This window comes from Culex quinquefasciatus, chromosome 3 (genome assembly GCF_015732765.1).
Source record: "Culex quinquefasciatus strain JHB chromosome 3, VPISU_Cqui_1.0_pri_paternal, whole genome shotgun sequence".
NCBI lineage: Eukaryota > Metazoa > Arthropoda > Insecta > Diptera > Culicidae > Culex > Culex quinquefasciatus.
The window spans coordinates 50,957,129-50,983,249 of NC_051863.1; the positions used below are offsets into that span (position 1 = coordinate 50,957,129).

At 38.2% G+C, this 26,121-nt stretch overlaps 1 protein-coding gene across 1 annotated transcript; it reads right to left on the reverse strand.

Moving 5' to 3' along the window:
• Positions 1 to 1,822: 1,822 nt before the first annotated feature.
• Positions 1,823 to 25,810, reverse strand: LOC6039809 (pre-mRNA 3' end processing protein WDR33). Its single transcript, XM_038265809.1, has 8 exons — positions 25,198 to 25,810; positions 19,497 to 19,766; positions 19,258 to 19,409; positions 16,885 to 16,982; positions 9,347 to 9,473; positions 9,049 to 9,282; positions 8,436 to 8,989; positions 1,823 to 3,308 (listed from the first exon to the last, which is right to left on the reverse strand). Exons 1-8 carry the CDS (start codon positions 25,459 to 25,461, stop codon positions 2,044 to 2,046), a joined length of 2,964 nt encoding a protein of 987 aa, XP_038121737.1. The 5' UTR covers positions 25,462 to 25,810; the 3' UTR covers positions 1,823 to 2,043.
• Positions 25,811 to 26,121: the final 311 nt, after the last annotated feature.

Genomic DNA, 26,121 nt, shown 5'->3' on the forward strand with positions numbered 1-26,121 from the left:
AGCCTTTGTTCTTTATTTGCCTTCGCTTCTCGCTCGGTTTTCTTCAGCCTTCGATTGGAATGGATGGTCAAAATTGAAATGGATGGTCAAAATTAAGCGCGTTTGTTTTTTTTATGGTGCTTGCTAATTATTTACATGTTTCGGGATTATTTTTCAAGTGAGTGACTAACTAATGGGCAAAAGAACATGTTGCCGGTAGTTGGAAGCAATTTTATATCTTAAGCGCTTTGAAATCGTTAGCGCAAGTGAAAAGATATTGATGGCGACTTTCGTTAAGCAGTTAACCTCTGATCTTGCGTGTGGATGTGTGTGCCACCAAAATGATGAGAAATGGTCTCGCAAAATTGAAATTATGATCAAAAGTGCATTAAATTTGATCTTTTTGGCCAGTAAGTGGCATACATTGGCGTGCTTACTCGAGGCGGTGCTGTTGCTGGTAAGTTTACAGCCTAAATAGTATTTTTGGAGCTTTAATCGAGCATCAAACTCTCCATATGACGAAGATAGGTGTTTGATTAGAAAGGGTATATTTCCCCTACTTGGTGGGACAATTATGCGTAGAAGTACAACGATGGGACAAACAGACTTGGTGTTGTTTTTAATGAGTTTCCGAACAAAGTACCAGAATTTATGTGTTTTCTTAAAGTACACATCAATCTAATCTTAAAAATGTCATAAATCGTCCAAAACTGACATGGGACAATTATGCGTAGAACGGCAGTTAATAAGTTAAAAGAAAGACGAAATATCAATTTAAAAAAAATATTGGAGAATAAACAAAATATTTGTTTTATCCAAATATTAATTTTATATATCGAATGTTTATTTCTTGATATTTGATATGAAATTTATTTGCACTGCAGTTGAGTATAGTCGAATAATTATTGTATTTTTTTTATACATTAGAAACATTTTTAAAATCAATTCAAATTGCATTTTTTTTCTTATGCTTTTTGAAAAACATAGTTTCTTTTTGCAAACATTTTAATGCAGTTTTCTTTGTAAACTCCATATCTATTATTTCATAAACTTCAATTTTTGATAGTGAATAATTTATAAAGATTTTTAAAATAGTTCTTGCAAAATTCGCAATGGGACCATACTTACACCGCGTGGACATTTTTTTTTTAATCTCGTGGATCATCGTGGACAACTTCCATACAAATAAAATCTTTTTTGTATGGGAAGTGGACGATCGCCAAACCCCCGCCCCCCTAAGGTGTCCACGTGCTTATAGTTAATTAGTACTAGACCGAGCCACGTAGCCTAGTGGTAACGCTTCCGTCTCGTAAGCGGTAGATCGGGGTTCAAATCCCGGCTCGGACCAACACAACTGGTAATCTTTTCCCTTCTGGATTCGATTGCTTAGTAAAGGGAAAGTAGTGTAACGTCACAAACTGGACCTTATCAAGACACCTTAGGAAGACAACCTATGGAATGTTAACATTAACCTTAACATGTTAACATTAAGTTGATTAATAAACTGTCGCTGAATCCGCTTTGTAAATGCCGGCCCCGATACTCTTCACGGGTGTTCCCCTCAGGAACAGGGAAAGATTTACTTTACTTTAAAAAAAACTGAGTTTTTTTGAAATTCTGGGAAAAAAAATTATGGCGCGGTTTTCGCGGATTTGATTTTGGGAATGTTGTAACCACCCTTTGATTTCCTCCGTATCCTTCATATAACATGTATATTGTGGTAATTTATCTTGACCGCGTTCCTTAAAATATTTCCACTTTATTTTTGGTAGCATAACCATATTGCTTGAGTGTTTTGTGATGTTTAACGTGAAAAAAGGAAACCGCAAATAAAACAACATGCTGCTTACATACATTTTTTATTCTTATCGGATAAATTTTCACACTCCAGGCAACGATTCTCGCCCTCCTCCCGCCCATTCAATAATAATTTTCTACAAACAATTTTCGTAAATTTTCCCTCGCGAAATCGAAACTATTTGTACACCACATTCGTCACTCGACACTCACGCGCGCGCGCTCTCTTATTCAAAAAAACATGTTTTATTCGCTAGAAAAAAAGCCTTAGTTCCGCCGATTGCCCCCTCGGAAGCCCCCACCACCACGCTGATTACCGCGCCCACCCCCTCGCATGTTATTCCTACCACCGCCGCCACGACCTCCCCCCCTGTTCCAATCGTCGTTTCCGCCGTGATCCGGACCACCGTAATTGTTCCCGCCGCCACCACCACCACCGTTGTTGAAGTTGTTGTTGTTGTAGTTATTTGGCGGCGGAGGTGGAGGTCCGGAGTTGAAGTTGCCGAAATTTCCGGGCGGTGCCGAGTTGAAGTTGCCGGGCGGGAAGTTGACCGGCGGTCCGGAACTGAAGTTGGGCGGTGGACCACCGGCGTTGAAGTTTGGCGGTGGTCCGTTGAAGTTGGGCGGTGCTTGACCGTAGGGCGGACCTTGGCTGAAGCTGTTGGGACCTTGGCCAAAGTTGGTGGGCGGTCCGGAATTGTAACTGTTTGGCCGGTTGTTTGGTGGTTGGTTGAAGCTGTTGGGACCACCGCTAAAGGTGTTACCGAAGCCGCCGGCGCCGCCTTGGTTGAAGTTGCTGCCAAAGTTGTTGCCGCCGAAGCCGGACCCGTCCCGACTGTTGGCGTTGTCGCGGCTGTTGTCCGCGCTGTGGTAACTGCCGCCGGTGGCCAGCGTGTCTCCGCCGGTGTCGCGATCGTACGTCGACCAGTTGCCATTGCTGTTGCTGTTGTGGCTGTCGATCGGTGATCGGTCCCGAGACTTGAACGTGGGTCTGTCGTCGCCACCGCCGAGGCCACCACCATCGTCGTCCCAGTTGCACTCGTTCTGCTCGGCCCAAAGTTTCATCTCTTCCTGCTGCTCGCGACGTTCCTTCTCTTTTTGCTTTTCCCGCTCGCGACCCTTTTTGCTGTTCCGCAGGGCGATTTCGTCCTCCAGTTCATCCGTGTTGAACCGTACGTCCGGAGGCGGGTTAATGTCCAGCTGAAGCAACGAGGGAATGCCCGCCGTTGGATCGGGCGCTGTTGGCGGTGGAGTTCGCCGTTTCATTAGCGATGTGGACGAAAGTAGGGGTTCGGTAGCTTCCGGCGGTTCCGTCGGTTCAATCTTGGTGGTTTTGTTGTAGATGAAGGTCGGATCGATGTCCAGCTTGGCCCGGCTCGCGAAAATATCCAACCCGTTCTGCTCGATCTGGAGAATTTCATCGTCGGTGATCGGTGGGATCATGTCGTGCAGCTCCGGTATGCGACCCATGATGATGTACCGGTTGAGCGCTTCCGGTCCCTCCAGCGTCACGGATTCCAGCTCAGATCCCGCTGAAAATGAGAAGCGGACATGAGGTATACTGCATAAATATGGATTCTGGTAATTATTCGTATTTCAAAATATCTAGGAATTTAATTTTCAATCAAAGTTGATTTACAGATATGTTGGTATTTAAATGTTTTGATAAGCTCTAATTTTATCAATAATTTTATGCGAAATGTTTGAAGAGACAAATTCTTTGAACATATTTGTATAACTTAATAAAGAAAATTGATCATCACTCTCTAATGCTCTGTATTTAGTTTAATGTTACGAATTTTTGCACCAAAATTCATCCAAATGCTGGTTGTACCCTTGGTTGTACCCTTCTTGAAGGCCTTGGAGGAATTTTTGATAAAAGCCAAATGTGTCTAAATGAATAAAAAATTTAAAAACTTTTTTACGTTTCAGTACGTTAATGAAAAAATATTAAAGCTGCAAAAAATTAATTTCAAGATATTTTACGTTTAGTTACGTTAATTTTAACATTTAAAAATATTGACCACAAAACTCAGGTTGGCATTCTTTTTTTCACAGTTTTAGGCAATGTGACAAAATGAAACAGAATTATAACTTTACGCTGGCCATAATCGTTGAAATTACTGTCATATTGGTTTTTCATTAACTTTGGTGAGGTTCAAAGCTAAGTACCGAGATCGGAAGGAACGCAGTCAAGAAATGTTGCGAATTCTTTCCGTGACACGTGCGCGCGCTTGAGCTTCTTGGGAGAAAAACATAAAAAAAAATCAATATTATTAAATTAAAAAAAAAACAAATTCAAAAATTAAAGAACTGACAAAAAATTAACATTAAATAAAAACAAAAACTAAAAATTTTAAAAAAAATTGGAGTTCTGGAAAAAACATTTTTCTTAATTTTCAGATCAAGTCTCAAATTCTTCAAATCTTAAATTGTAAAATTTGCTTAAGTTCTTAAATTTTCAAATTGTTACATTGAGAAATCTTTATTTTATATATTGTAAAAATTCTTTATCTCCGCCAGAAAATCAGACATTTTAGAAGTATTTTTTTAGACTAGAACAATGACTTTTAAATTTTAGAATTATAACAATTTTTGATTCTTATTGTTTTTTTAAATTATAATTATTTGAATTTTTCAATTGTAGCAATATTAAATATGTATTTGTTTTTTTTTTAAAGAGCAAGATGTTCAAAATCCGAAATAAAAAAAAATAAAACATATTCAAACATTTAAGAACTGACCACAAATTTAAATTGAATAAAAACAAAAACCAAAAATTCTTTAAAACATTTTTTTTTAGTTCTTGAAGAAACTATTTTTGTAATTTTCAAACCCATCCTCAAATTCTTTAATTTAATTTTCAAAATCCTAAATTTTAAATTCTTAAATGCTTAAACTATCAAATTACTACATAAGGGAATCTTGATTTTTTTTATATTTTTAAATTCTTAATTTCCGCCAGAAAATCAGACATTTTTGGAGTATTTTTTAGGTTAGAACATTGACTTTAGAATTTTAAATTTAAGAATTATTACAATTTTTGATTCATTAAATATTTTGAAATAAAGTTTTCAATTGTAGCAATATTAAATATATATTTGATTTTTTGAAGTTCTGAACTTTCCAAATTTCATATTTTTGAATTTTAAAATTTATTTTAAAATTACTAAATTTCTGATTTATTTTTTTATTTGAACTAAATTTTTGAATTTATAAATTTCAGTCGCAATAATTTGAATACCTATACAGAGAAACCTCTTTTTACGCGGTGGCGTTACGCTTTTTGTTTCGTCGATTGCTCTTAAACTACACAATATTTTTGCAAGCTTCAAAAAGCATTCTGTAGAGCTGAACAAAACCTACAAATTGTTTTTGAAAGATTGCAAAAATGTTGCGTCGTTCCAGAGAAATCGACGAAATAAAAAGCGTAACGCCACCGCGTAAAAAGAGGTTTCACTGTATCTACTTTTTTGCCAGACAATTTCACGTAATTGTTAGGCTTTTCCCTCTGGTTATTGATTCGTTTGTAATTTTCAGTCGCATTCAAATCTTTTCGTGACCTTTCCCTTAACCATTTCTTGGGCGTTTTTTTTTTATATGGAGTTTTGCGTTCCTTCCGAGCTCCGTATCAGTCTTGAAGTTTGATGTTACCTTTTTGATTGTTTGATAAATTTAGTAAAAAAAAAAAATCTTTGACATATAATTTTGACAAAGAACTTTGTCCTAAGGGCACTGTCTACGGGTGTCAATCCAAAATTTCGCGAAGCGAAAGTGTAACGATTTGTGTAATTGTTTAAACGCTTATATCTTCCACCCAATTCAAGCAATCTGCATGCTTTATCCACCAAACGAAAGGGGAAGTCTTAAATTGCAAGTAGACTACCTCACAAAGTTGATAAAACTTTGTTAAAGCATTCAAAAGTTAAGAGCGAGTTTTTCACCGATGTGAAACAGGTCGTATCGAGGTGCTCCGATTTGGACGAAACTTTCAGGGGATGTTTGTCTATACATGAGATGAACTCATGCCAAATATGAGCCCTCTACGACAAAGGGAAGTGGAGTAAAACGGGCATTGAAGTTTGAGGTCCAAAACACATGAAAAATCTTAAAATTGCTCGCATTTCCGTAAAACTTCATCAATTCCAACTCTCTTAGATGCATTCGAAAGGTCTTTGAAGCCCTTCAAAATGTGCTATAGACATCCAGGATTGGTTTGACTTTTCTCATAGCTTTTGCAAATTACTGTTAAAATTGATTTTTTTAAAACCTTAATAACTTTTGGCAACAGCCTCCAACACCTATACTCCCATAGGTCAAAAGTTAGGGAATTTCATGGACTATAAGCCTACGGTATTAACTTTTTGGCCAATCGCAGTTTTTCTCATAGTTTTACGATTTTTCTAGAACAAACATTTTACAATGTTAGTTTTTGCCCTGTAGGCCTCCATAGCGGCACTTTTTGGTCTCAATTTCGTGATATTCGGAATCCTCAGAAAATTTTACATTAGATTGAGGTGTTGGAATTTTAAATTTGATTGGAAAAAATGCCATTTTGAATTAATTAAAATATTATTTAGCATTTTGTCGGATTAGGGGTAAAACAAGTTTTCGCCTACTTGATACAGCATTTGACGTATTGATCATAGGGTAAATAAGATCTATTTCTTTTTTCAAAAATGTTTTATTTAATTATTTTTTAAATCAAAATTACAACTCCAATACTTCTAACTTACGTGAAATTGACCGAGGATTCCGAATATGTCGAAATTGAGATCAAAAAGTGCCGCTATGGAGGCCTACAGGGCAAAAACTAACATTGTAAAATGTTTGTTCTAGAAAAATCGTAAAACTATGAGAAAAACTGCGATTGGCCAAAAAGTTAATACCGTAGGCTTATAGTCCATGAAATTCCCTATCTTTTGACCTATGGGAGTATGGGTGTTGGAGGCTGTTGCCAAAAGTTATTAAGGTTTTAAAAAAATCAATTTTTAACAGTAATTTGCAAAAGCTATGAGAAAAAGTCAAACCAATCCTGGATGTCTATAGCACATTTTGAAGGGCTTCAAAAGACCTTTCGAATGCATCTAAGAGAGTTGGAATTGATAAAGTTTTACGGAAATGCGAGCAATTTTAAGATTTTTCATGTGTTTTGGACCTCAAACTTCAATGCCCGTTTTACCCCTCTTCCCTTTGTCGTAGAGGGCTCATATTTGGCATGAGTTCATCTCATGTATAGACAAACAAACCCTGAAAGTTTCGTCCAAATCGGAGCACCTCGATACGACCTCTAGAACAAACCGAGCAGAATCTACAAATACTGCCTCTTAAGATGAAAATAAAAAATGAATGCAGGAAAAATTCCGGCTGCTGATTGGCTGAGAGCACTTAGCAAATTTTGCCTCCTCTCCTGTTTTCGTGGAACTGTCACGCGAGAATGTATCACCACTGTTGCCACATTTCATGCGAACTATTTAAGCTAACAGATAGCCTCAGAAAATTTCAGTGCCTTACGAGGTTTCGACAAAGGCGGATCCACGGTGGTAATTTTATTGCTCACACACACACACGCACACATTGAAAGACACAGTTTGTGCACTAAATTGGGAGGAATTCTGTTCTTATGAAGATTGTAAGGACGGTCACCAGACCAGAATGATTTGGGGCAATGGGCTTGGGACCACATTTATAGGATATTGGCCACACCCGGAGTGGCCAGTGCCCTCGGGAAGGTTCTACCGGGGGGACATTAATCGAATCATACGACTTGGGGCAATATGGGTATCAAAATTTATGGTTTTTGAAACTGGTAATGAAAATGGCCATTTTGACCGGATTGGCCACAACCGGAGTGGCCAGTGCCCTCGGGAAGATTCTACCGGGGGGACATTAATCGAACTATTCGACTTGGGGCAATATGGGTATCAAAATTTATGGTTTTTGAAACTGGTAATGAAAATGGCCATTTTGACCGGATTGGCCACACCCGGAGTGGCCAGTGCCCTCGGGAAGGTTCTACCGGGGGGACATTAATCGAACCATACGACTTGGGGCAATATAAAATAAAATAGAATATTTTTTAGGAGTTTTGTACAAAGTTCTTTGTCATGTTGGTCATGTAGAACATAACCACCTGCACCTTTTTTTATAGAAATATTTGCCATATGCATTATCATAATCATCCAATATATTTTCTAAATGTCTTAAACAGCCTTTTTGCAATTCCGTCGTTAAACTACTTACTTTTCCTGTCATTCTTGAACGACGAAATAGCCTACTTTTCTGTACCAAACATAATCGAATAGCAACACTTTTCAAAATAAATGCAGAAAAGTTCTACTTTTCAGCAACTCGTTGCAAAACTCGGTAAACCTCGTTGGATAAATGTACAACTCGTGCTGAAAAAATCTTCTTTTTGCAACTTGTTGCATAAACTACTATTTCATACTCAAAGAGATAAAACATGAGGAGGAATTTTAAATTTAAAGTAAGTTGTGAAGTTGTGAAATTACTTTGGGAATTGTACAACATGTTACAAAATTATTCAAGAGTTTGAAAATAAATTTCAAACATGTTTGCTTGAGATTCCCAACTTTTTCCCGATTTTTCGCGGATTATGGCTGTCATTATGGAGCCACTCTCGAAGTGAAGATACTTACGTTGCACCTGTATCACCCGGTCGTACACGATGATCGCCGACGGGGCCATCTTCTTGAGCGGCGCCACACCCGGATTGCTTTCCACGATCTGCGATATCACGTCCTTGATCTCGTCCGATGCCACGTGGTGATCATCGTACTTGTTGGCCTCGTTCCACTGGGCCTGGAAGTTTCGCGGAATCGGTTTGCTGTACGGAATCTTCTTCTCGCGCATTTTATCGTTAAAGTTGGTCACGTTGGCAAAGTCCAACCCCGGAATGACCCCGTTGTTGTTCGTTCCCAAGCTGTCGGCCATGTCGATCTTATCCTCAGGTCCCATGCCCGGAATGGCCACGTGGTCATCCAGCTCACACTCGTCCAACCCGGCCAAACTCGCCGGCAGCGTGTTGAGATTGTACTTGTCCCTCATCTGGTCACCCGGCCGATTCCTCGTCCAGAACTTGATCGTGTGGTCGTTCGACCCGGAGCACAGAATGTGGCCCAACGGGTGCCACGCCAACGTCCACACTATACTTTCGTGCGCGTTGTCGATTCCTCCGACCTCCTTGTCCGTGCTGTAACAACAAACATTTCATAACTATCCCAACACGAAACAAACCAAAAAATAACTCACCCAACATTCCAAAACAGAATCGACCCGTCCGAACCACCCGACGCGAACAGACCCTCGTGCACGGGATGCCACGACACGGCGCTCGCTTCCTTCTTGTGACCGCGAAACACCTGCACCTCCTCGCTAAGGTTCCGCAGATCGAACAGCTTCAACAGATGGTCACGCGAGGCCGTCACGAGCCAGTTGCCGTTGTCGTTCCACCGGAGGTCCATCACGGTCGACTTGTGGGCGTGCCTGAAACGGGGGGACTTGAATTAACTCAACGAACTTTTAAAAAAGGATTTCGGTTATTCCTTACAGTGTTGCCAGTGCTTGGCCACTTTTGGGGTCCCACAGCTTGATGGGCTGCTGGTTGTCCTTGCTGCCGGACACGATCAGCGCCTTCTGGGGGTGCCAGTGGACACACTTGACGTCCGCACCGTGACCTGGGAGTGAGCGAGAAAAAGATTAGCAGGGGCTAGGGAGTTAGTTGAGATTGAAACGACGAACCCGGTGGAATAATAAATGTTTGGCACTGGCATTTTCAATACATGCGACCTCATGAACCCGCCTTAAGACTTAACACTGATCTAAAAAATCGCGAATTTGCGACCCGTAAAAAAAAGTGACATGAAAATCTGAATAATACCAAACAGACAAATGAAAATCATTGGAGGTTGTAGGATAGGCCTAATGCCATCAGAAAAAAAAAGATTTAATAATATAAATCCCAGTAAAATCGTCAAAAAAAACATGGGACAATAATGCGTAGAACGGCAGTAAAGCTCTTTCAATTTATCACAAAACCATACAAAATTCAATAACTTGAAAACATAAGCATAAGGGTGGTTCAAATTTAACTGAGCCTAAATCCCAAATATGAGCTCGATCGGTCGGAAACTCCAAATAAATTCTCCATACTGTGACTTTTTCAGTTATGCCATTTTTGAGCATATTAGCCATTTTTGCAATTTAAGTCACCATCATTTAATCGATTTTCTTAAGTCATAAAATGTTCGACCACCCCTCGAACTTGAACCAAATGATTGGAAGGTTTTTTGAAGAAAACTGTGGGAATTATGTCATTTTTTGTTCTCTAACAATATAATGACGAACATTTTTCAAAAATTAAAAAAAAAAACTTTGACTCATATGCGTATTAATTAGTTTTATAAATTGAAATAACTTAATTTTATTTTTAACATAAACAAATTTTCTCATATAAAATATTCAAAAAATGAAATTCTCCACCGTTGTATCGTCACGCTACATATTCGCTCATAGAACAAATACCAAAACGTAAAGTCTTCAACCCAAAGTTGATTCTTATGGCAAATTTAAAGTACTTTCAGAATCTGTAATGATATTAAGGTGTTTCCTTTCAAATTTCCAAGTTATAGCCAAAAACTGAAAAAAGAAACATCAATTTCAGAACAACGGGTAACGTCACGGCAGAATGTGTCAATAAAAATTAACTTTAGGATTAGTTTTAATATCAATCTAGACATTTTTCGAAAAAAAAAGTGAAACATTTCGTGACGTTGCAACGCCGGAATGTGTCACAAGTACACCCATGGGAATACTCTTGGGGTTGTGACGAATAATGCAAATCATTGTGTAAATTTATTTTTTACAACAACTCATAACAGTTCCAAATTTGTGAGATGACCGTATGTGGACGAGACACTGTGACTGGATCCATCCAGTTTGAACGGTGGGAACGACCTTTTCTAGCACCTAAACTCCCAAGCTCGAGAAAAAGGCGAAATTTCCATATGCCCCCCTTTTTCTCGAGCTTGGGAGTTTAGGTGCTAGCCTCACTCAGCTGTATCAATATTCGATTCGAGTAATTTTGGTTTCAATCAATCCATTTCACATATAAGAAAAATGCAAGTTATTTCTGTACATTTTACATCTTCCTTTGATTGTTGAAAAAAACATTAGAAAATACTTAATACTTAATCCACCTTTATGTGGTTGGTGTCTTCCTCACATTTATAAAGTTATATTTACAAATATTATCCAAAATATCAAAAATACAGCCTTTTGAAGTAATATTAACACTTGCAGTCTCAAGGTGATCCAAAATGTAAAATATGCTACTTTCAACTGCGTGGCTTATTTTAAACCGATTTCGATGTTTCTTGTTACATTTGATCCGGAGACCGGACGAATCTCAAGAAAAATTTCCAATATGGGACTTAAGGGGTTACATACATGTAGAAAATCACAAAAAATCATATTCCAAAAAAAATATTAAATCCACTTGAAAGATGATTTTCAATCACTCCCGAAAGTTTCATGAAGATATTTCATGATTTTACTGATTGAGAGACGATTTAAGTTCAAAATTTTGCCACGAGCAAAGCAAACTGTCAAACTTTCTGAACGTTTTTTCTTTGCGTTTTTTAGATTAAAATTTTAATCCATGTCGTTTTAAAGCTGTTTATTAAACTCTCAAATCTTCGCTAATATTCCAAATAGCGCCATGTTGCGTTGCGCTATTTAAAAGGTGAGCGACGAAATGTATCTAAAAATAAAAATCTTGCGTGAAAATAACAGGTTGTTGCGCCTAAATGAAATTCACCCAAGATATTTTTGGCAATATTTTCGAGTACAAAAACAAATGAAATGATATTAATTCTGAAACTGGTTCATGTATTGATTTTGAATCTACATTGATGGAGATCGTCCTAGAGATACAGCTGTTAACCCCTTCCCACCCAAAGCAAAATCGAGATTTTTTACGTTTTTCTACATTACTCGTAATTTGATCGACCAAATTAGAAGAAATTTTAATGGTTATAAGTTAACATTCTATATAAACTAATGCATTTTGACCAGTTTGAAAAAATGCATGGTTGAATAGAAATTTAATTTTGAAGCCAAAAATTAGTGGTGCTCTGGAGTAACCATGGGCGTTAGAGGGTTAAACCCGTAAACTGGGATGTCAATTAATTTAATTTAAAGAAAAGGTGGAAGTTAATTTCAATAAGTATATTACCTTTTAATTAAATGTATATTTTTTTAGGATAGGTTGATAAATAATATCCAGCAATTTTGTATAAGAGTTGTTGTTGGAGTCGGAGTCGGTGGAATCGTGTCTTTTTGGAGAGCTGGAGTCGGAGTCACTGAATCTCCAGAAGCCGGAGTCGCAACATTTTCAGAAGCCGAAGTCGCTTCAAAAGCTACCGCTACTCGGATTGAAAAAAAAAATAATTCTTTTGTTTACTTATTTGTATTGTAAATCCTCTGTATTTAACAAAAACAATAAACATTACTAAATCCACCTGAAGTTGGTTGGCGGCTTCCTCATATTTATACTTATAGAAAATTCATCTTAAATCTTTCAATGTTCTGTCTTATTCACTTCACTACTCATAAATATTGATAAGGTTGCCAGATCTTCAATTTCTCAGGCTCATCAGAAAGGTTTTTGGTTGTTCATCCAACGATGGGTCACATGATAGCTCGAAACAACGTTTTTATCTAAATATCTGAAACCAGCCTAAAAAAAATTTATGAATTAAACTTTTAAGTGCTTATTACTTTCGATATGGTTGTCAGATCTTTAATCTTTTAGGCTCGTTGGATATGTCCTTTAATTACCCATCCAACGATGGTTTGTATGGTAGATTCGGACAACGTTTTAGCCAAAATATCTGAAATCCGGCCTCAACAAAGGGTTTAAATATCATTTAATTGCTAATAACTTTTGATAGGGTTGTCAGATTTTCAATATTTTTGGCTCGTATAATGTATAGCATGACTGGGTTTCTTACAAAAACCACCCTTTTTACAATCTTCTGGACTTTAGTCAAAATAGTTTTTTTTAAAGAATAAGTGTTGAAGTACTTAACCAAACATCACCTTTTATAAAAAGTGATTTATAGGACCCCAAGACGGATCAAATGAGGCCAAAACGGACAAAATCGGTTCAGCCATCACCGAGATATTCGAGTGCAATTATTTTGATCAACAACTAACCCCACGCACAGACATTTGCTCAGAATTTGATTCTGAGTCGATATGTATACGTGAAGGTGGGTCTAGGAGGTCAAATTAAGAATTTTCGAGTGATTTTATAGCCTTTCCTCTTTGAGGTGAGGAAGGCAAAGATGAGAGAAAATATTGATTTTTGCCATCTAAACTTAAGCCTGTTGCTGACTTCAGAACTGCCCATTGAAAATCGGTTATTATGGCAAATCAAGTACAGTCATCCCACATATTCGGAACACCCACAAACTCGGAACACTTTTGTGGTAAATTGTCGATAGGATACCAAATACAACTTGTTTTTCGACCCTACTATTTTTAGAACCTTGTTGTGGCCGTTCTCTTGCTAATCCACTAGTAAAAGATGATCTTTTTAATAAAATACTGCATCTCAAGACTATTACGAATACGATACGAAACACCTCATTTTAACTGAAAATTCCAGCAAAAAATTATCAAACTATTTACAAAACTATAGGTCACCTTAAACTTTCTTGGTTTAAGCGTTTGTAGTAATTATTTTGTTGAAAATATGTTAACGAACCTAGAAGTCCGAAGGCTTGAATGGGGAGGGGGCGCCCAAACCTCTTTCTACTCCAAGGAACCTTCCACCGCAGGGTACGAACTGACGACCTTTGGATTGCGAGTTCAACCGCCACCAGCGATGCCACCGGAGCAGGTTTGGTTTGGTGTGATGTTTGTCTTTATAGGAGGGAGACGACTCCCTTACCTGGAATGACTTAACGGCCTAACAACAATCAAGGCTGGGACCGACGTTTTACTTCCCCATCCGATAGAAGGAGATTTACATTAAGCATTAAAAGCTCGTTTACCAACACATCAGTCGAATGATCACAACAAATAAAAAGCGAATAATGATTTTTAGTTATCGATTTTCCATGATTTTTTTTAAGCATCATTTAAGCATTGGCCAAACAAACCGTTCCGAATATGTGGGGTGACTGTATTCCTTGGGTGGTTAAAAATCTTCGCGATTTTGCGGATTTCTGCTGAATGTTCCTGTGAGTCTATTTTCAAGAAAACAACGCAAATTTTGATGGCTAGCGAAAATGTATGTGTAGATCTAGTAGGTATTTCCAGAAGAGAGAGCAAAGATTTATGTAAATCCTGCTCGGTGAGAGCAATTCAGATTTCCGCGACATCATTCCGAGAAGCTAGAGCATTTTCATTTGTCCATTTGTCTGGGCCACGTAGCCTAGTGGGTAACACTTCCGCCTCGTAAGCGGTAGATCGGGGTTCAAATCCCGGCTCGGACCAACACAACTGGTGATCTTTTCCCTTCTGGAATCGATTGCTTAGTAAAGGGAAGGTAAGTGCAAAGTCACAAGCTGGACCTTATCACGACACCTCAGGGAAGGCGACCTATGGAATGTTAACATTAACCTTAACATGTTAACATTAAGCTAAGAAATATCCACTGAATCCGTTTTGTAAATTCGGCCCGATACTCTCTCTTCATGGGTCATGGGCTAAATTTACTTTTTTTTTACTAAAGCATTTTCATCACTTTTGAGTTAACGATGCAGTTTGGTTCGGAATTGTGTGATTCTTCAGGAAAACCAAAAAAAAAATGCAGTACATTTTTCTAGAAAACTGGAGGAAAACCAGTGTTTTCGCGAAAACTTAACAGCCTTAGTCGTTTGGTTTAAGGTTTGGGCAGCCAAATCAAGGTACTATTCTAGTAAATGCCAGTTTTAGAAGGTGCACTAGGCTGCATTAGGGTGACATCTTCGAAATGCCCAGTTAGCCGTTACAGTTTTATGAGGGAGCGTGCGCTTCGAATCTGGCAAGCAGCACAAGGGAACGACGACACTAAAGAAGGTCGATGGGCTGACTCCATCCATCCGAAGGTGTCAATCAAAGCCTGAAGCGTGGATTGACCAGAATGATTTTCCGCCTTATATCAAACCCGTGTCCAAACCTCATCTATATCGTATCAACATATCAACATAGTGATACAAGCTTATAGGGGCAGGGGGGCAGAATGGCCCGCCTAAGAAAAATGCACCAAAAACATACAATTTTTTAATTCAGTGTAGTAGGCTTATGCTTTGGGATGTTCCCTTCAATGTTTTATTGGCTGATGAAAATTTTTAAGCCTACAACTATTTTTGATGTAATTAAAAAAAAAGTTTTTCGACTACTTTTCCAGGGTGCGGGGCAGAATGGAATACTAGGGTGTAATATCAAAATCGATTTTCCAGCACAGCTATTTTTCAGTTCCTTTTGGGGTCCTAAACAACTCGCCAAAGTTTGGGAACAATTGGTTTAGTCCTCACTTTGCGCAAAGCGATTCAACTTTCCATATAAATTTGTATGGGAAAAACCATTTTTTTGGATTTTGATATTTATAAAATCCACGTTTCACGCTGTACTAGAACCGGATTCATATTCGGATGCTTTGGAAGGTGCTCTACAACTTTCCCGAAGAGAGTATGGTGCTAGCTTGTCCCTGAAAGAAGATACAGCGTCCTCAAAACTCGTCTAAAACGTGATTTTCGAGCAAATAACACGTTTTAGACGAGTTTTGAACACGCTGTATCTTTTTTTAGGAGCAAGTTAGCACCATACTCTCTTGGGGAAAGTTGTAGAGCACCTTCCAGAGCATCCGAATAAGAATCCGGTTTTAGTACAGCGTGAAACGTGGATTTTATAAATATCAAAATCCAAAAAAATGGTTTTTCCCATACAAATTAATATGGAAAATTGAATCGCTTTGCGCAAAGTGAGGACTAAACCAATCGTTCCCAAACTTTGGGGAGTTGTTTAGGACCCCAAAAGGAACTGAAAAATTGCTGTGCTCGCTAAATTTAGACAACTTTATTTTTTTCCATACAACCATATTACACCCTAATGGACCACCTTAGAAAACAAGCCATTTTGTCTAATAAAACGTTGAAGGGAGATAATAAATGACTTAAGGGACCTTTCTAACATTGTTTCCATGAAGTTAGGCCACTTTTATGAAAAAAGTCACTTACCAAAACAAACATTTTTGAAAACAGTTTTAATATGTTGAAATAAGACACTATTTTTACAAATAAGCATCAAAACAACTAAAAATCAACTAATGTAGCATTAAACATGATTTGTGAACCTACCAGGAGCGACATAATCCATTTAACCAAAATTTCATAACTTTTGATTGTTTTTATAAGGCAGGAAAAGGGTGGTCCATTCTGCCCCCCAAGTGGATTTTAATTTAACACTTCCACCACCAAGCCTCTAAATGATTTGAAGGTTCCGTTGTTGTTTGATTACCTTCGTAATAGCTCCTGGTAACATTATAAACATTGAACAAACTTTTTCAAACAATCTAACTTTTGAGAAAGCTTATTTAAGAACCTCGAAATAAACAACATTTGCGTGGTTTTGTCAATAAATTTGAATTTTTGCGAATAATTCGAAAAATACAATGAATTCAAACATCGTTTTCGGTATGGTGATGTTATTTGACGTCCTTTATAAGACCCTTGCCTTACAGTTGGTCTAAACCCAATCTAAAGCCCAAAACCAAGGGTGGCCCATTCTGCCCCCCCCCCTGCCCCTACGACTGTGGGCAGGGTTATCAGGACATCGACCATTTCGTATGGATAACAACCTTTTTTTCAACACTTGCAGAGAATACCTCAGGAGTCTAGTTTTCCCACGACTTTTTCTTATTTATTGAAATTAATTAGATCGTCAGACGGAGCAACTTTGAGCAAACTTTCAACTGGCCGTGGGGTTTTCTTTTTCTTATACAAGCAATTTTTTAGAAACTAGTTAGAAATAAAAGTAGAGTAAAGTTTTGCCAAACATCCATTATTCCACCGAACGATGAGGAAAACGCCAACATACCTCGGAGGACGCGCTCCTCCTGGCACCGGTAAAAGTCCCAAACGCGCACCGTTCCGTCGTCGCTGCAGCTGGCAAACTTTGAATCCGTTGGGCTGAAGCTAAAAGTGGCGGGTGAGGGGGAAGTTGCGGGAGAAATGGGTTGAGAAGATATCTTGCGTGAGCTTTATTTCATGGGGGGAGATCGCGTTCTGGTACAGACGAATGGTTCTTTATTTCAAGGGGAGCAGGGGGCAGGGACCATGGTTTTATTCTCTTCATGTTTTATTTTATTTCCAAAGTAAACAACAACAACAAAAAATCGTTACAACAACGCGTGGTGTTTTCTTGCTGTTTGCCGCTGGTCCGTCCGTGCCTGGGATGCTGCGCGGGTGTCCAAATCCAACAGATTGAACGGGGTTTTTTTTTTCGAAAGTTATTTATTAGGGTTGGGTTTGAGTCAAATTCTAGCACAACAAAAAATCTCTTTATTTCTTCTCTCATACTGAAATCAAGGGCAACGGAAAAGTAGAGCAAGGAATTGAGAATCGGCGAATATCGGACCTTCAACTTGGTTGCTATTTCGGGTCGGTTTGAGGCGCGTGAAATTTGAGTAAATGAAAAGCCCGAGTTTAAAGTATTTTGCAACTTGAAGTCTGTTTATTACGTTCAATGATGAAAGAGGGGAACAAAAGTTTTTTTTATTTTTTTAGAGACGGGACTTTAACTGAATTCTTTATTTGTTGCTTTATTAAAATCGTTTACAAAAATAGATACTTTTTAAAATTTTCCAATACATAATCTAGAACAGATATATTTATTTCAGTCTTGAAAATATCACAGATTTTCTTATCACCACGCTTTGGTTTCCTAAACACTAGCAGTTCTTTATTGAGATGAGTAAAGGTCTTTATTCGATTCTGTTTTCGGATTGTAAGTCAGGAAGGACAGCTTTCAGAATAATATTTATTTTATAGGGACACGGTTGGAGCTGAAAAGGCTAGCTTTTCAGTTGTAGATGATGAGTAATTCATATAAAATTTTAAGTGCGTCATCAATAGACATTATAAGAATTAGTTTTCTTGAGATTACCGTAAGAAGTTAAATCATGCAGAACTTCAAATCTACCATTGTTTAAATCAAATTTTTCCAACTAAACATTTTACTTCATGTTGTCAAAAATGGAACAAAAATTAGTGAATTGTAAATTATTTGACTTTTTCAAGGTCAAATGCTCAACAAATAAAAAAAAGACATTGTTAATATTAATTTAACAACAAAACACAATATAAACAAACACTAACAATTAATTAAATCTGAAATTGGTTAGTGTGATGCAGCGATGGAATAATCATCATCAAAAGAAAATCTCTGGACGTTCATCAAGAGAAAACATCCGAAGAGAGCATGGCTCTCCTCTCTCGCGCACGAAAGATCGGTAAAAAGAATCTAAAAAAAACATCATCTTGATTATTCGGTGAAACATCCTTTTCACTACTACACTTGCAAGTGTAACGTCACACGTCGATAATGACCTGTCACATTTTGTAGATGGGCTATGTGTGTAAACAAAGTGAAATAAATATTATCAAGTGGTTCTGACAAGGAAATTCACAAAAAAATCATCAGCAGAGAGATTTTCTTGTAGAGTTTCGAGAGCGATTTTCTTTTGCGTGATTTGCCTCCCCTCTCTTTCGCGGGTGAAGAAAGTTCGCAAGCGAAATTGTTTTTTTTTGCGATTATTTCATCCCTGGTGTGATGAAAGAAATTTCTTTTCAGTCGTTCTACTCCTTTCAAAATTGCAAATTTATAACAGGAGAATGCAACCCTTTAGCTCAAATGCAAAATCAAATTGCAGAATAAGCGATTGTTTGAGAGAGTTCTGAGGTTAGAGATTCTCTCAACAAGAAATGTTTTGACAATTCTTAAAGAAATTGGTGGGTTATAAGTTATAATATTTGCAAATGTATTTTTTTAATATCAGCATAAAATAGCCAATATTAAAAGAATCAAATCGTTCAATAATTCACGAATGAATCTAAAATTCATTCAAACATAAAGTAAAAGATACCCACTTCAAAGCTTTGGAAGAGACTCGGGGGGACAGGGACGAAGTCTGGGACGCTTTTATTGTGCAACAGTTTCTCATTTGGGACCAAGGCAAGAACAAACGAACCAGCAAGTAACTGTAGATCGGTTATTATTTTTGCGGTAACCAACCGAAGAGCAGGGGCAGCGCATATCATCAAGAGAATAAAAATGGTATACTTAATCGTGACCAGAAGAAGGATCGTAAGGTGGTACAAGAAACTGGCAGCTCCGCAGCGGTCGCATCGGGGACGACGACGCCGGCAGTAGCAGCAGCAGCGCCAGCACCAACAGCGCTCGCAGTAGTACCTGATTCCACGGATCGGCTCCTTGTGGGCCTGGAACATCTTGACGTTGTTCATGTTGGACTGCCAATACTTGACGAAGCCGCTGTGGTCGCCCGTCACCATCCAGTTGTCGTTGTGCGACCAAACCATGGTCCGCACGGACACGTCGTGAGCCTGTCGGCAAAAAAAAAGGGGAGAAACAAAAGGTTAATAACAACCACACTCCGAGAATCCAATCGAAACTCAACGCCGCAGCCTTACCTGTAAGATCGTCTCAAAGTTGAAGGTGAGCCCGTTCCAGAGGGTAAACTCGCCGGAGCTGGCACCGGTCACCAGACGGCGGCCCTCCGGAGTCCACGCCAGGGTGAAGATCGGGCAGCGCATTTTGTTGGTGGCCGTTTTGACGAAGCGCGTCGTGACGGCGTTGATGGGATTGTCCATGTAGCTCGGCGGTGGCAACATCTCCGGCAGGTAGATGCTCTCCGGTTGCAGGGCACGCCGGTCCCGGTAGTCGCGTTGCCAGGTGCGAGTCTGCGAATCAGGGAGAGAGATACGAGCATTGTAGATGGCAAATTCCTCTGTACACTCAATCCCCGGTGGTGTCTTTTATCTTTAGCTTCAGTTTCACTAGGGTGGTCCAAATCCGGGCTTTCTCGGGGCTACCCCCTGAAGTCAAAGAATGACCCATCACTAGGCAAAATTCCAAATTTGAGCTCATTCTGACCACGGGAACCCCTCCCTCTAATCGCTTGAAGTTTGTATGGGAAAAATTGTCAAAATGTATGGAGAAAAGCAACTGTTTCAGTTTTTTATCTGTGGAGGGCTCAATAGTCGTCCAGTCTTTATCAATTCTCAGATATAACTTATACGCTTTATTAAATTTTGAACAACTTTCTTTAAGACCCCATATTTTTAGGATTTTTTGCTGAATAGTTATTAGCTTCCGAAAGGACCCTTTTTGCGCATTTAAATATGATCATAAATAAGTTCATAGTTAATAAATTCAGCCCCTTTAAAAACATAAAAAGTATGATAAAATTTACATGATATCACTTCAATATCTGGCATACCATAATTTTGTATGTACCTTGACCATAACTGACAGCTCGCACGACCTAGGTCTCACCCAAACAACCCACCATTTTCTAATGTCGATATCTCAGCAACTGATGGTCTGATTTTCAATGCTAAAACATGAAACCTTCGTGAAATTTTGTGATCTTTTCGAAAAAATACCTTATTTTTTAAATCAAGAGACGACGATGATGACGATACCGACTGAACACAAAGCAATCTTAATCTACTGTTCTCAGGCTGGAAAAGATACCAAATTGTCACACGTACAACTAAGGTGGCTTGAGACATCAGTACTAATGAGGAGGTTGCGGGTTAAAGTCCCGCCTGGAGCCCGGTGATTTTTTTCGCTTCGTGGATCAGTTGGATACCAACAGTCGTCGTTTCTTTCGAATGTCGTCCCTAAAGTTTAAAATCAAGACTAACATTTCAAAAGGGTCAAACATTAAATATTTCGCCCTTTTGAAATGTTAACCTTGATTAAAAAAAAGGTTTTTTTTCGAAAAGATCAGAAAATTTCACAAATGTTTCATATTTTAGCATTTAAAATTGGACCATTAGTTGCCCTCCGCATGGCTGGGACCCCGAACCCATCGAAAAGTGGGATGGACGGAGGGCTTGAGACTGCCCTTTTCCAATTCGAAAAAGGCGAATACGAGCGCCAGCTTAGGATACTGTACATTGAACTTGGCTAATTTGTGTGTAAATGTATAAATCCAGAGTTTTTTTGAAAAGGACCAATAAACCATTGTCTTTCATATGTTTATAGGACCTAATCAAAAAAAACTCGAGAAATGTTTCTTTTTTAGTTATGAATAGAATATTTTCAGCACCTGGATTTGAAGAAATGGTTATTCAAGTGATAAGAAAAAAATAAAATAAAATAAACATGAGATTGTACGAACGATGGACATAAAAAGACAATAATCAAACCATAACTCGAACTACACACACTAATAAAAGAAGTGGGATATCAGGAATGAGGTAAGACCGGGGCCAACATTTACTTCCCCGTCCGACGGAAGGCGTGGTCAGGCAAATCTCGTCTCGAAAATGCCACCGGGACCGTCTGGGATCGAACCCAGGCCGACTGGGTGAGAGGCAACCACGCTTACCTCTACACCACGGTCCCGGCTTGGTATGTGGGGTGTCATATTACAACACGATAAATTGAAGAACTACAAATAAATCTGGAATTTACTCAGTCGTAATAGGGACGTGGCGTTACATCGTGCTGCCACCTGGTTTTTTTAAGCGCAAGAGTGTAAAAGTGCTGAGTCATCGTCTAAAAATAGACGGCGTCCTATCTCGCCCAGCAAAATGAAGTCGATAAAGTAGTCGGTTTCGATGAGAAAAAGTGGAAAACGTGGTCTAAAAATAGCGACGCCATCCCCCTATGCTAAAGGGGTAAAGGGGCATCTTTTTGGGTTAACAAAATCTTTAGGTTTTTAGCAATTGATATGTGTCAAGAATAATTTGTTAAACAAATATACAGATGATGGTGAAATAGTAGAAAGATGTATAAATCATTTATAATTAAAAATAAGCATTAAGACGACCACTTTTCAAGCATGTTTAAAAAAATTAAAAAAGGGGGAAAAAATAGAGGGATTATTCCGAGTATGGGGGTGAGGGTAGGTGCCCAAATAATACGATTACGGTTTTCAGATTTTCAGGAAACAAAGAAGGAAAAATAATAAATGACTTGAAACGTTAAAAGAAAATTTAAAAGGTCATAAAAAAAAGAATTAATTACAAAGGTATCTAAAAAACCTTCTGGATGAAGTTTGAGTGAAATATTGAAGTTGATCATTATTTTCGGTGCTTGTCTGGTAAGATTTTTGTTGCTTGAGGTTCGATATATAAATGGTGTTTTCTCCCCGCATACGGGAGATTCGGCCGATGTCATTTATATGGGGAGGGTAAACATTTTAGGGAGGGCGAACGCTGATGGGATACAACATCCTCACCAAAGTCGAGCCAAACATTTCATTAGGGCACAAAACCAAAACCCGCGATTCGAGAAAATCGCTTGCAAAAAGTGGACAACTTGTTTCAATTCCTATTTAAAAAATAAGCTTGACTGATGGTATTTTTACTTATGATACGCTAAAACACATCATTATCCTCAACTCTGCTTTAATGCTTCTTAATTTATGTTGATTTTCGCAATAAAACTCATAATTTAAAAAAAATCTCGTTATTGGGCCCTTTTAACTGTCCTTCTGTTGTTCATAATGGGCCCTTTCTAAATGCAATTTCGAAGAGAACTGAAAGGGCACTTAAGCGCTGTCACCTGATTGTTGTTTTGAATGATGTTTATGGGACCTTTTTTCAGTTATAAATAATGAGGAATTTAGCGGATATTATGTTAATTGGTGAAGTTTAGTGATCGAATGGTGAGAATAAGGTATGTGAAACATAAAAATTCTTCAAAAGTTTACTGAACAGCATCCGCGGGACCGTGTTAAATATTGTGTTTCGACGAAGTTTTTTTCAGCAGAAATCCTTGGTGAAACGTAAACCAAACGTTGTTTTGAAGTGAATTGGTGTTAAGAATGTATGAAAAGTTCACTTTATAACATAGAAAGTTCCTTAACCACGAAAAAGAAAAGGGCACAATTGAAGCTATAACATGAAAACGGTGCACTTTATCAAAATTTCAAATTGCAAATTTGATTTAACATCGAAAAATGCTGCTACTAATTTTTTTTTCGGATAATCGAATCACAAACATTTTTTTTTCTTTTTTTTAACATTGAATTCGAGTTCTGCGACCACATTTTAGTCAAATTTAAATACATAGTTGATTGCCTAACAAATATTTTTTTTTTCAATGTTTCATTACCGCCATCTTATTGGCTGCCATTTTGGAAATAAAAATTCTAAATCACTTTTGCGTTGTTTAGGGGTCATACATAAGCTCGACAATCAAAAATAAGACAACGAAAAAAAAAAAAATTTGTGTTCGATTATCCGAAGTGAAATTTTTCCGAAGCCTTCGGATAATCGAGTCTGGATCGTATTTGGAACACCATGTTCTAAATTGCCCACAAAATTGACCCATTTTGTTACATGAGCAGTTCTCTCAGATTTCGGTCATTCAATTATTTCTGTATTTTTTAATCCGACTGAAACTTTTTTGGTGCCTTCGGTATGCCCAAAGAAGCCATTTTGCATCATTAGTTTGTCCATCTAATTTTCCATACCAATTTGGCAGCTGTCCATACAAAAATGATGTATGAAAATTCAAAAATCTGTATCTTTTGAAGGAATTTTTTGATTGATTTGGTATTTATATTCGACAATGATGTAGGTATGAATATGGACTACACTGAAAAAAAATTATACACGGTACATTTTTTTTTGGTGATTTTTAATTTCACTTTTTGGCACTAAAACTTGATTTGCTAAAAAACACTATTTTTAATCTTTTTTATTTTTTGATATGTTTTATGGGACAACAAATGCCAACTTTTTAGAAATTTCCAGGTTGTGCAAAAAATCTTTGACCAAGTTATGATTTTTTTTATTAATACTTTTTTTTTAATTTTTTAACTTCATTTTTCGATGTCATTTTTTTCAAATTAGTGCACATTTTTGACCACTTTTGGAAAAGATATTTTTGTAAAACTGAGAAAAGTCTCTATATTTTGCTTTTTTGAACTTTGTTGATACGACCCTTAGTTGCTGGGATATTGCCATGCAAAGGTTTAAAAACAGGAAAATTGATGTTTTCTAAGTCTCACCCAAACAACCCACCACTTTCTAATGCCGATATTTCAGCAACTAATGGTCCGGTTTACAATGTTAAAATATGAAACATTCGTGAAATTTTCCGATATTTTCGAAAAAAATATTTTCAAAAATTTTAAACCAAGACTCACATTTTAAAAGGGCGTAATATTGAATGTTTGGCCCAGTCTGTCGTGCCACGATGCCACGTCAGTACGTCAGTGATTAAAATCTAGAGTAAATCTTCAGAACAACGTATGAGTCATGGGTTTGCTATGCAGATAGGACCTTCTGAAAATTTAATCTAGAATGAAAAAAAAAATTATAAGATTTTTAATCGTGTTTTTTTACCGTTGTACATACATTTTTTCATAGGGCTTTTAGGACCAAATTTGAAAACTATGTATCTTATTTTTTAAAAGGTCCTGCAAGCTATTGTGTTCAGGCCTGCAAAAAGTTTCCAACCTAGCGTACACATGAAGCAAACCAAAATGTCAGTTCACTGCTAGCATGTGACTGCAAGCCTACTGTGTCTATTCAACCACTGCCGCCTGACTTGTGCCGGTCGGCTGCAGGAGAATGAGAGACATGAAAAAATGAGCTACACTCACTCAATTCGTGTCATATGAATGACTCGTAAAATCCTCTTTAAACACTATTTTGACTATTTTCAAACAGTTGAATGATTGTAGACTGTGCAAAACACTTAAAACAACCATAACTTATATTCAACATTACATTTCCACGCATAAATACGAACTTTTTGTGTAAAAACTTGTTTCTTTATATGTGTGCGTGCAACGTCGAATGAGCGTTGGTCGACTACTGCCTCGCATTGCAGCTGCTCAATGAGCTAGGGCACTCACGACTGCGCTGGGTTTGTTTATGTCACGGTTTTGCGGTTCAGTGAATGGATCTCAAAAATTCGTGTCAGCGTCGCCGATTTTCGCGTCATGACCCCTGACATTTTCAGCACTGATTGTGTTTCAAAATTGTATAGGATCTTTAAAAAAAAATCTAGAACTGTTGCCATGTTGCACCATTCGTATAAATTTTGTAGCACCTTATTTATTTTTTTTCATCAGTTCCAGGTGCCACCCTGCAAATTTGCCTCTTCTTCTTGGCCCACCCTTCCACCCCTTCCCCTTCTTACCTCCAGCGCCTTAATGATGGACGCATTATAATCGACGGTTTTCCGCATCACCGACTTCCGAAGCCGCTTGCCGTCAAAGTCGTCCTGCGTCATGGGCGGCCCACCGCGGAACCCATTAAAGTGATGGTACGGCCGGTGGTGGTAGAAGCCGTGCTGCTTTTGCTGCTGCTGCGGCCCCTGATAGCTCAGGATCCGCGTCGTCGGCGGCGGATTCGCAAAGTTTGGGCCCGCCATCGGGTCCGGCGGAGGTTGGGAAAACTCCATCCTCTGCGCTACACTAGTTTGGCAAAAATTAAAAAAATTTCACACTCTTTTTTTTTTTTGTTACTCTATGCTGCGTCCCGTCCCGTCAGCGCTAGTCCAACATTTTCAGCCCACTTTGTGTTCGTGTGACACCATGCAAATTTGCAACACCAACTTTGAGTCCCGAATAAGCGCTTTAAATGGTGGCAAAAGTGGCGGAAATCAGCTTTGAAACACTCGCGACACGATCCGGTTTCGAACGGAGCACTTTTCACCCGAAATTACCCGCAAAAATGAACGATTTTCGCGAAAAATTTCACCGCGACTTTCCCGAGCAACGCGTGAAGCAAGCGACCATCTTTTTACCGTTTGACAGTTTGGGTTTGACGTTTGCTTTGTGCCGACAGAAGCGAAACGATGCTCGTCGCAGGGTTGGCACTGGTTAGCGCGTTTTCTCTGTTGGGCTGCGTGCTTTGTGGCAGTTTGTTGTCGGAACAAAAGCTGTAACTTTTTTTTCAGTGTTCTTTGTTTATACAATTGTTTTGCGAAACGTCATCCGTTATTTTTGTACAAATACATATCTCAAAAAATAATTTTATAATTATTCTTATTTTTCCTTAGGTGTGGGATTTTCGTTTTAAAACTTTAATCAAGACAATAAATTATATTTTCTATTATTAC

Excerpts from the sequence above, each read along its gene's own strand:
- LOC6039809 (XM_038265809.1), bottom strand. The coding sequence starts at position 25,461 with ATGGAGTTTTCCCAACCTCCGCCGGACCCGATGGCGGGCCCAAACTTT. Across the intron at positions 16,983-19,257 it reads GAGCCGATCCGTGGAATCAG|CTTCAGCCCAACGGATTCAA; the intron begins GTACTACTGCGA and ends CGCCACTTTTAG. Across the intron at positions 9,474-16,884 it reads GGAGGAGCGCGTCCTCCGAG|GTCACGGTGCGGACGTCAAG; the intron begins GTATGTTGGCGT and ends GCTCACTCCCAG.